The 12,056-nt window shown below is 39.0% G+C and overlaps 1 protein-coding gene across 1 annotated transcript in view; it reads left to right on the plus strand.

Moving 5' to 3' along the window:
* The first annotated feature begins 5,653 nt into the window (after positions 1-5,653).
* SLC39A8 (solute carrier family 39 member 8) overlaps positions 5,654-12,056 on the plus strand; it is a 50,859-nt gene continuing 44,456 nt past the window's right edge. The window contains exon 1 of the mRNA XM_069783717.1: positions 5,654-5,698. Within this exon, the coding sequence (XP_069639818.1) occupies positions 5,669-5,698 (30 nt within the window). The 5' untranslated portion in view covers positions 5,654-5,668. The remainder of the gene's footprint in view (positions 5,699-12,056) is intronic.

Consider the following 12,056-nt stretch of genomic DNA (forward strand, 5'->3'; position numbering starts at 1 on the left):
AGATTATTAGTGCTAGTAATATAATCAACCCCATTCATACTATAAAGACAAACTTGTGGTTAGAGCAAAAGTCTCGGAATCTGTTCTCTATGTCAACTTCGAGCGTAACTTCAGAGAAGAGAAACGGTAACCATTTGTGTTAAAGGCTGGAGAAAGAGTGGGAAGAGTTAAAATAAAGGTAATAGCCAGTGACCAATTCTTGTTTAGTATTGCATGTAACCCTTAAATTAATTTCCACTTTGCAAAAAAATGACTGGCATGTCAAGGAAACAAATCTCCAAATCCTAGTTTTGCTGGTTTGGATAGCAAAACACTCTTATTTTGGTCCTCCACTGACATGTGGTAGTGTGATTATTATTTTTTTTTTTTTAACCCCTCCTCCCCTCCCCCCCCCGGTTGTATGAAACACCTGTGATGTGAAGCATTAAAATTGAATAGCTACCACAAGTCAGTCTCCTGATCTGCCAATAGTTTCACTTGGCTGTGCCTTTTAGAAGAGTGTCTTTAAAACCTTGAAAGAGTCTTAAATAAACTTGAAACTGGAAGAGACAGAGACAGATTTAATCAAAGTATGTATGACTCATCTTCCACTCTTTACCAATATTTTGTGTGACAAAGTCACATAAGCAGCATCTCTAGCTGAAAAATACTGGCTCCCTGAAAACGGAGCTAGTGATGCCCTCTCTAGAAGATGCTCTGCTTATGAACAGCACAGTTGAAACAGCAATGCTGAGCAGGAAGGTAAACCTGAAAACTGGACTACTGAGCTATAAAACTCTTGATGCCTTTTATCACAATGACCTACATAAAAAGACCACCCCCACTAACTTTCATCCAGTATGACCTGAAACTGTCAGGCACCATTGCATCTCAGGCATTTATTAGTTCTTTGATGTTACTGAAATTAAATAATTCTCATCCTCACCCTTTTTAGAAGAAGAATATTTCTGAAGTCATCGATGGTCTCTCCCCTCAATGTGAAGTATACACGTGAGTCCCTACTTGTCATAAAATACTATAAAGTCATGAAATAATCAAGTAGTGCTGCAAATGAGGACACCGTCATCTCAAACTGCCAGGAGCTTCATGGTTTTCTGAGGATTCCAGCAGTGTTTCTCAGACTGTGATTCATGCCTTTAACAGAACAGGTCAGAGATTTCGGTAGAGAAGCCTGATCACATGCAGTGCATGCCCAAACCTGTTACAGTTCTTTACCCAGAGGCCAAAACCAACCACAAGTGTTTCTGTTTCGTCACCTTACCCCTGAACAGAAAAAACAGCTATTGAGATTTATTATGTTTGTTATTAAGTTCTCTTAATAGCTATGCAAAGTGCCTCTTTTTCCATGCATATATCAAAGCCATATCATCACGAAAAAAAAATTAAAAAATCAGTTCTGACTCCTTTTAACTCCTGCATGTGCCAAGACTGCTATAAGGACCTGAGCTAGATTCTGTTTAGAAAATGTGCAATCGACAGAATACTTGGCCAAATTCTCACTGGCCATTTCTAGAAAAGAAAGATCCTGTTGATTTTTGAGTTCTAAATCTTTTCCACTTTGGCTTGCATGGAAACACTTGAAAGATGCATTAAAGAACAGGCAGGTGGAAATAAGAGTGGTGAATACAGAAAAGTCCCACCTAGTTAATGGAGACCACCCAAAACTTAGTCTTGCCCTGAAATCCATAGAAAAAATAGATGTATTCTGTTTTTAACATCTAGCTTAAAAGTCATTTGATGATTTGAACAATCTCCAGAATGTCCAGATTTGGTAATATTCACATGTCAGACGTTTGTTAGGCAAGTACTTCTGAGCTGTGAACAGCAGCTCTGGAATCTTCAGACTTGCTGAAATAGGTCTAAAAAAAACCTAGGCAGCATGTCAGGCTTCCTACATCAACCTAAACTTGTTTAACAAAGACCAGAGGAATACAGAGGAAATTCTGAGTAAATAGAGTCGATATTTATCAGTGTCTGTCTTGGCCGCACAAGAAAGGAGACAGACTTGACACAGAACAAACAAAGCAAGCCCTGGTGGATTTCCGTCTAATCCATTGCATTAAACACTAACCCACACAGACAACTGGATACAGTACTCTGGTTGCCACTGTGTGAAGGTTTTTCCACAGCAGAACTAAAGACGAAAGAATTGTAGTACAAACAGAAGGTCATGGAGCTAAGGAAATTACTCTTAAAATAACAGCTTTCTAAACATTAAATAGATTACCACAGAGAAGAAACAGTATGCTTGGGGGTACTGGTAAAGGCATATTGGCACTCAAGTCACTTGATGAAGATCTCATCACCTAATAGGAGGCTACTTCAGTCATATGACGGAGAGCTTGAAGAGCCCTAATAGGAGTTGAAAATTTAGTTTTCTCTAGCTGCTACAGTGTATGATTTATCAGGAAGACAGTAATAACAGAAAATATCCTAATTTTTTTAATTATGTATGGAATCTCTCAGACACTTAACAACAATGTGAATCAGAGTAAAGGTGCTTGTTTTTAGGGGCTGTGTTCCTTTTTTTTTTTCTTTCATCTTTTTCCCACAAGAGCTATAAATGCCTTTTTCCAGAAAAAAAAAATGTGGTGTGATGAGAAATCTTTTGCAAAGCCTTTCTGTTTCTGAAGAACTCATGTACTTTGCAATTCTGTGGGAAGGATTGTATTTAAACTCCTGAGAGATTTAGGGCTAGGCTCAGTGGAGAGAATGTTAAATTGTGAGCCTGGCTCCTAGTAGAGATCATCTGTACCCTGTAAGTGTCTCAGCAGGATTCACCAGAAGTGAAGAACAGATGACAAGCACAGGAAGCTTGTCCAGGGAAAGCCTCAGCCTGCAAAATGAGTAGAGCAATTGAACCAAGTGAGCCTACAGGATATGTGGTGATAGCAGGAGCAATGTGATGCAGAATGATGTGATAGTCTGCTTGTTGGGGCAAACAGATAGCTGACTTTGAGAGTCTGGAAAAGACTATATTATGAGTTGTCTGTAGGGTGGAAAAGCAGGGGGTCTTGTTTCCAGCTATGTGGACAGGCTTTTGAGAAATGCTAGAGAGGAACTGACTCTTGTGGTAAAACGAGTAACAGTGACACAGGGAGGTTCTGCACTCAGATTTAGGCTGTGATGTAGAAAACGAGAAAGCAGAACCTCCATACATAATTTTCTGAAATGTGCTTAATACTACATGCAGTGCCAGTCAGATTTGCAGAGCTAGCTTCGATATCCAGCTGAGGAAATAACATCAGAAGGAAAGTTTGAAAGTCTCTGGGAAGTGGCCATGTAAAAATGTGGTAGGTGCACGCCACACCTAAGGATTCTGGTCCTCCAATTGCTTCAACTGAGGACCTGCCCAAAGTCTTCCTCACCACAGAAACCAATATGCTGGAAGCTGACAAATTTTGATCTTTCATTTGCTGTGGGGTCAGGACATTACAGGATGTGATCCACCATCCACAAATTGGGCTGTAGCCAGAGTTGTACCATCATGTTCCTTTCATAAGCTTATACAGAGAGACTCCTAAACTCTTACTTTAAGAAGATGAAGGCCACAGAGATGTTCCTTTGTAGCCCTTCCAAGTAAGTTCACCTCTTTTCATTGATCTGAAATGCATATTTATTATCAAATGAACATAATACTGTTAAGAGACCTAAAATTACTCTGTAACATTAGTTACTACTTACAGAACATGAAATGCAATATGTTTATAAGATCTGCAATCCACCGGTTGGATTCACTGTGTAGCTCATATAGTAGGCATTAACCCACATAGATAAAATTGCTGCTAAGGGTAAAGAGAATCAGAGATTCCTTTCTTTACTGCATGTGCTGCAGTGTTGTTTACAGGTATGAGAGTTAGCTTCAGTGCTGAATGCAGCAGTGGGTCCGTTACAATTTGATGCAAACCATTTCACTTTTGCCAGTACAGATACAAGTGTCCAGCGTTGGCGACTGTTGTTTTATTTATGGTAAGGTCAGATTTTGTTTGCTGCATTGTTTTCCCTTATGTTTTAATATGAAACTAGTTTTAAAAGCAAAATGGTCCCTAAAACCCTGCTCTCAAGATTAGTTCCAATTCTTAATCGAATAAATCAATGGTGTCTTCATAAAAGACATTGATACTAAGCCTCACTGATAGTTAAAAAAGCAACATGAAATATTTAGTCAAGAGTATAGTGTGTATGTGGGGGAGGGAGGGAAGCGGTTGCTGCTGTAGTGTTAGGGCTACATATAGCTAGGCTGCAACTTTCAACCTTGCTGTGCTTTGCCCTTATCTTGTTTGGCAGAGGAGGACCAACTCAAAAGGTGACTGTCAAATCAACACTGCCTCCAGCCCAAATTCCAATAGTTTTCACTGAACAAGGTGCAGGAATGCATGCAAGGAAGATAGAACAAGGTATCACTGCTCATTTGGTGAACAGTGACTTGGAGGGGGAGGAATAAAAGATGGTATCATGTAGCTAAAGGTAGTCATGATGTATTTGGATAAGGTACAGGTGTTAGTACATGAAATGAAGATATACAGCCTACCTGAATGCTGACATTCTTGTGGCTGCATCTCTGATATCAGAACCATAATGTCCTTTATATAACATGTACAAAAATTGCACCTTAACTGTCTTAAACTCATTAAGTAACTTAGGATTTAATTTAAGTTTACTAGCTCCAACCCTATGGCAATCAAGCTCAACCTGGGCAACTCAGGAGAGAAACAACCCTGCTGTTTCTAGTGTCCTCACCAGTACATACTATACAGGTTTTACCACTAATCTGGGTTTCTCACTGTCTTCACCCTGAATATGGAATCGCAATCCATAAAACTAAATTTTATGGTTTTAAGTTATTTTTTTTTAAGGCCTATTTTAGCTCTTGCCACTTGTCCAATATTAAAAAGAAATGCAAAATATAATTATATACTTTTAAAGGAAAACTGTACAGTATTGCTTTTAGATGTCAAAATAAGCCTATGTAACCATTAAAAATCCAACCATAAATTATGTTCTGAGGAAATTACAACACATCTCCCTCCCTTCACTCCAGCATGCCCTGAAGAGCATTAACTCTATTCTCTCAGACCCAGAACCCGATCTAATTCCTGGGGAGGGGTGGATCTTTGTAAATGAGAACATTTTGCATCCTAGAATTTTGACAACCAGAGGGGGAATGCTTCTTATTTCTCTTGATTCTGACCGTCCTCCCACCACCTCTTTCACAAGAAAGGGAGAAAGAGGGTTTTTTGGGCTGTTTTGTTTGTGGTTTTTTTTAAACAGATAAAAGTGTTTGCAAGAGGGAAGCAGGAAAAATAAATAACTGTAGAGCTACTGCCACCTGCAGTCTTGCTGAAAAAATGCCAGCTTCGGGAAAAATACAAACGTAGTAAAAACTGGGTCTTAAATGTCCACCCAGAGAACACTACAGTATAATGCAAATGATTTAAAGTACATTTAGGATTCACCTAAGGATCCTGAAATGCCTTCCTGAAGGAGATCTTAATCAGGTCCTATTTGCCTAGCTTTCATTATGTGATGGTTGATTTTTCTTGCAAATACTAATGATTGACACCCTAAAAAAAATCCTCACTTCCTTTTCCCTCCATTATGCAGTGAACCACTTTAATAGACACCAGATGTAAAGAGGAATGAGTTACTGCTGATACCATAGTGATGAATGCTGGTGCAGCAGCTGCGCGGAGGTGAGGTGAGTCCCAAGAAGTTGGAGGGGTCCAAAATGCTTGCAAAGGGATCATGGTCTGCTCTACTGTAGCTGTTTCTGGTCTTCCTGACACTGGGGAAGCAAAAAGTTGAAGCGAGAGATGAACCAGAGGTAGAGTCCTAATAGATTATGCAAATAAAAACTGCAAAGAGTGGGAATTTAAAGCTGTACTCTTTGTCGAGTGCCCTGTTGCTGCCAGTGAAGAACAGTTTTTCCTTCTCTCTCTGCCCCACCATTCTTTTCCAGTGAATGTCAGCCAGTTTTCAAAGGATTTAGTCTTAAAAACTCAGGAAATAGCATGGGCTTTGGGAAACCGTCACTCACCTTTAGGGAGAAGAAGAAACTTAAAACCACTCAGACCAGCTGCATGATGTATTTCCCTCCTCACCCTCCTCTTTAACCAGCCAGTGTGGTGAAGATGTATTCAGTGTTTGTCATTCTGTTCTGGAAGTAGCACAGGCAGTTGGACCTATGTTTCATTGGTAATCTGACATCAAACTTAACTTTTTGCAAAACCTTTTTATTAAACATGTATTTAACAGCCTGGTTTTTTTCAGGCTTTAGGCTATGGTAACAGTAGGTTTAACTCCACTTGATGGCGATATATAGAAAGTATGGGCTAGTTTTCTATTAATTGTAGGAGCTCTAGCTTCAGGTGTTTTAAAAGTTTATTGTCAGACTATAGCCTTCTTCTCAGTGACTTAAAAATAATAATTAGTCAAATCCAACTCACATGGTCCTAATGACATTAGTCATTTAGGCTTGAATTTGTCACTGGATTTGGACAATGATTACTTGTATACCTGTTCTTTGCAAAATGAAGAAGGCCTTATGCATAATCAGAAATTGGAAATCAAAGGTAAGCCAACAGGACGATGTGTACACTCTCCTGGCAGCAGCTGCTGTTGCCATCATGTGGGAACACATGCTGCAGGTCTGTGACTGACTGTAGATGGAAGAAATTCAAGCCATGAGCAATTCTGGCATTGATAAGTGAGGCATCCATGACAGTGAAGTGTCTTATGGCTCTGGATTTGATAGGAAGTGATACACTTAGAAAACATAATATTAGTTGGGAATTTGCAATGCTTCAGGAATGGGTTCAACCCATGTCCTATAACCTCCTTTTATGGCAATGAAATAATTGTTGAGGTTATATATACGAACACAAGGATGATTCTGTGTGGTTAATGGGCTACAGAAGGACTTGGATAGCATGGGTTCAGCTCCTAGCTCTGACAGTCCGTGTGATCTGCAGTATGCAGGCTAAGGCCAATAAAAGGGCTTGGACACAGCTTCTCTTAGTTTAATGAGTACTACACACTTGAATTTCATTGCAGATTTGTCCCTTAATCTGTTTGCGTCCAATTACTTAGTCTGAAATAAGGATGGTATTTCTCTCCCATGCTGCAGTTTTGCCTCTTTTATTTGTGTAAGCTCTTCATGAAGGATTGTTTTTCACCAATATGTGGAGAGACCAGTAGTATCCTAGTCTCAATGGACAGTGAGATAATTCACAACAATCTGTAGGAGTAGTGATAATAACCACACCCAGCCACAGAAGATAGTTAGGAGCTTTCTGTTCTGTGCTTGAAACATATTTATTTCACTGACAAGGAGTGGAGGGGAAACTAGACTGACATGCTTTTCTCGGAAAGCAAGGGGTTCATGTTACAAACCTGTTGTAGCATTGGTGGTCTCTTAAGTGTCCAAGTTCTCTCAGGTTTCAATCAAATGATAAATGATTTGTGGAAGACAAGCTAGGAATGCTTTTTGAATTCTTATGACTCCAAATGAAAGGAAAATAATTTCAGGAGTTTGGATTTTGGTGTTTCATGCTGTAAATAACTCATTTGGAACCTTTCATTGCTTCAGTTCTATCTAAAAAATCATGATGGGGTATCTTGCCCTTATTGTAACACTTTATTTTTTGCTGAGTGAAAAGTTGAAGAGAACAGGTCCTGCAGAAAGCTTAAATCTCAGTTAAGTATCATTTTGTTGGAAAAACATACTTATTTTTAATGGTACCTTCAGTGATGGAAAGCTTCTGAGATTGGTAGCAAGGCAGAACGTGATGGGTTCCTGTAGCAATCTCATTGACCCTGCATCACAGACACCTGTATCTGACAATGCTGCTTTGCTTACATTCCTCTTTGGATCGTTAGGGTGTCCTTTGAGTGGCACTAGTTCCTCCCAAAATTGACAAATAAAATATAATTTAATGACCTCATAATTTCACATTCCAGAAGAGTCAAATAGAGTCAGACTTTTAATATCACTGCATCCTGTATTTTGCATTAGGCATACACTGTAAATGGATGTAAACTACAAAACACATTTGTTATACTGGTTGAGTTTTGTTTTCATGAGGTGCATTTGTGAATTTAAGGAATGTTCTTTCTGTCCTTTGTATGGTATCAAAAAGATGCACTAAAGGGAAGAAAGCTAGCATTCAAATGTGGTGTCCAGGAAGGAAAAACAAAGCTAGGAAAAACACATCCAAAATGTTAGCAAATTTTTCCAATACAATATCTACTTAACTAGACAGTGAGTGAAGACAAGTACATTACTTACATCCACTTTCTGAAACTTTTCAAATTCTTCAGTAAGCATATACTGAGGACTTAAGGAAATGCATGATTAATTTAATGTGAAACTCCTTACATCAACCATAGTGTTCTTCAACATTTATTTTTGGTAATTAGGTAACCAAACCACAGTTTGACCAGTGTTAAAATTACTATTTTTAAGTATGATTTTTTTTTTAATCTGTTTGGAGAAATTAATCATAAGAGGTATCTTCATCTGGCCTCACATGTAATTACTCAGTAGCAATTTAGTGGTTTCTTCACTTGTCTCCAGGAAGTGTTTTGTTTTTAAAAACAAAGGCTTCAGAGACTCAGCTGGAAATGGAACCTTTATTCAATGACCACCAATTAGCATGCATGAGGCAGTAGCAGCCTACTGTACCAGCTCATGGAGGTTATTTTTCCTCAGATGTGTAGGAAAAAGCATGCTGTGAGCCTTCCAGTTTTGCAGCAACTGAGTAGAAACCATTGAGTCATTCCACTGTTTCATTTACACAGATTCCGTGGTTTAAAGGGACAAGCATCCTAGTATATACTGGTCATCTTAATGGCACTGTGGTTTTAGCTGGTTTCACTAAAGGCTATTGAAAGCAAAATAAGAAAATTAACTGCCTGTTTTTGTTTGGATTCAGAACTTAGCTTTGTCATAAAACTTTGAATGAGAGACAGTGCACAGTGAGCTTTGCTGAGCTGAGTTCTGAACCTGGTGTCCTGGAGCTGTTCCTTGGGAACGTAGTATCCTGCTCCTCCTCTGAACCCCTTAAGAAGGAAGGAAGGAATATGTGTTTCAGGTACTACTATAAAACACCTGGAAATGGCACCTACCACAGCTTCCCTGTTACTGACAGCAAACATCTCATGCTCAGACTCCATTGTGTCTAATTTGAATGTATTGTAATAGGTTAAAGGCTAGTAACCTTTTGCAGAACAGAAGAGTATACATTAATCCCCTCTACAGATCTACATCATAAAGAGGATTATATTTTACTCCTTAAGCCCAGGTGAGCTACTTATGGAAGAAAGTATGAGATGCTTCCTCTCTTTAGGTGTGCTTCAAAAACTGCATTTACTCTACAGCAATGTAACTTTTATAGCTTCACCATGATTAGTCATGTTGACTTAGATCAACTGAGGAAGTGGTCAAGAGTCTTCTCTCTGTGGCAGTTTTATGCTGACAACCAGGCTAATGCATGATCCTTGATGAATAATTCATGCAAAAAATGGCTAGAATACTTAAACCAGTGCAGGGCTGTGGGCTTACCTTGAGGGGTTCCTGGATTTTCTTCATGTTCAGTTTTAGGAGGTAAATGGCAGAATATAATTATTATAAGTTTGATAGAACAGGAGCTTTGTATTTTTTAAGAAACTCCAGAAATGTTGGACCAAATTTTACTGGATATAGGGATCTTGCGGAAGGGATCTTGCTTTCATTTAGGAGACTCATTGTAGTCCACAGGCTTTTCTTTCTGAGAATTTTCTTGTATGTTCAGAAAACATGTTTCAGATAAACTAACTCATTCCACCTGGGGAGGGTGATTTTAAAAAAAACAAACAAGTCAAACATATGCCCAAAGTAGAAAATCAGACCAGGACATCAGTTTATATTTATTTTATTTCCTGGGTAGAGGTAAAGCCAAACACTTGAGGCATGCATTCACCATCTGCAAGTGTTCACGGTAGTATGTGTTATCTGAAAAGACTTCAGTAATGTTACAATTCCAAGCTGAATACTGGAAAGTGAAGAAGTAGTGGTACTAAGTTGTTGCTGGCATTATCTCTTGGCAAAAGACTGTTAGCACAATGCTTGGGAATAGAAGTTCTCTCTGAACTTAAGTCATCTGAATGTATCCTAACTGAATGGCTGCAAGTGCTTTTATTTCTTAGGATTGTCTCTGACATACAAAAAAGACATACTGTAAGAGTTCCTGTGATATTGTAGACTGATACAGGACTTGTTGGAAGTTAAAGTTTGACACTAATAAAGTAAACCGAAACTGGTGCTGATTTATTTTCACAGGCTGTAAACTGCAGTAGCTCACGTCGCTACTTTGTGAGCAGCTCAGCACTCTGCATAGAGGTAGGCTGTTTGAGGGAAAGATAAAAAGCTGGGGCAGGGTACTGCTGCAGTTATCTCAGTGTGCCTTCATATCAGTCAGAGCCCTCTGTGCCTACTCATGACTGCTGCCAGTCCTTCTAAACACTGAGAAGACCAGAATCTGGAGTCTGTATGGAATGACTTAGGCAAGCATGTGCTGATGTCAGTGCGTTTCTGTGTGTTTGTCCCATTTCTATATTGCAAGTGCAGCTACCATCCATGACTCAAATGTGATTTTTGGGGTAGGAACTGGCCTTGATCTGTCCAGCTTCTAGTACAATGGGATCCTAGTCTGGGGTTAACATATTACTAGCAGAGAGCAGTCTGGTACAGCAATATTCTGCAGTAAGACAAATCCAGTCACAAAATAAAAATCAGAATATGTATTACTAGTGATATTGAAAAGAGGGCATTTTTAGGGGTGAAGTGACTAGCTGAACTGTTGTGATGCAGCCACATGCTGGTCAGTACTCCCTATCTTGATTATATACTGTACATTTAATATCACTGCAGTAAAGCTGTGACTTCAATTATTCTTGCATTTCAAGCCAGGTGCAGCCAGGCCTGTGTTGAACTATGGGGAAAAAACCCAACATGTTAAGAGCAACAGAACTGTAAGAAACACTATCTTGCTATCTTTGGCTAATGTAATTATTTTAGTAAACTTCTTCTATGCTAATGTGAAAGTTTTATAGGAAGTTTGTGTCAGTGAAATGCTCTTGTTTTAATGCAAATCTAATTACTCTGTAGGACATCTCACATGCTTAGCAAGTCCTTGGTCACGTATAATTGCCTCAGCTCTTTAGCAGCTCTAACTTTTGGAAGTAATGCAGAGAAACTGTTACTGCTGCCTGAGTTAGAAGGCTTCCTGATGTAAAACTACCATTCAAGCACTATAATTGAGCCTTGATTTGAACGAAAATTGATGACAAAGTAATAAAACCATAGGCCCCCATAGAAAGTGCAAAGATGGTTAGAATCTCTGGCAAGTGTCAAAGGAAGTCTGAGGTGGTGCCAGCAGAGGCCAGTTAGAAAACGCAAGAGGTACTACTTCTGCCTCCTCCTAGCTCTACAAAAGACTATTTTCTGAGCATTATGCATGTCCAAATACTGTTGCACATGCTGCAAATTATTTGTGCCTATGTGTTATATAATTATTGGCCACATACAGCACTGCAAGTTATATATTAATAACTGTATTGGTTATTACATATGGAAAGCTGATTAGAAAGAGCAAGCACAGCTGGCAGTGCTAAAGGGCATGTACTATGTTTGTACCATCCTTTGCAGTTGCATGGTACCTTTTGGAATTATTTAATTTCTTATAGTTGCTAAAAGGAAAAAAATGTGATGCATGCTGCTATGAGCTGTAGGAGGGTAAAGCACTTCAAGTCAGTGAAACAGTGGTAAACCAAAGATAAGTTAAGAGCTCTCTCAGGAGAAAGGATAATTATCTAAAGCATTTCCTATCTCCTAAGTATCTTCCTTACTTCCGGGAAGTACCTGGAAGTTTCTTTCTCCAGAAGTTTGCTAAGATCCCCAACTTGGTAAAAGCACTCAAGGATATGCTAGGTGCCCTGAAGAACAGGGTTGACATAAGGTAGCAGTAAGCATGCTTTTGAGTAGTCTGTTTAACACCTAACACATCACAGAAAACATT

Source organism: Haliaeetus albicilla, chromosome 1, assembly GCF_947461875.1.
Source record: "Haliaeetus albicilla chromosome 1, bHalAlb1.1, whole genome shotgun sequence".
Classification (NCBI taxonomy): Eukaryota; Metazoa; Chordata; class Aves; order Accipitriformes; family Accipitridae; genus Haliaeetus; species Haliaeetus albicilla.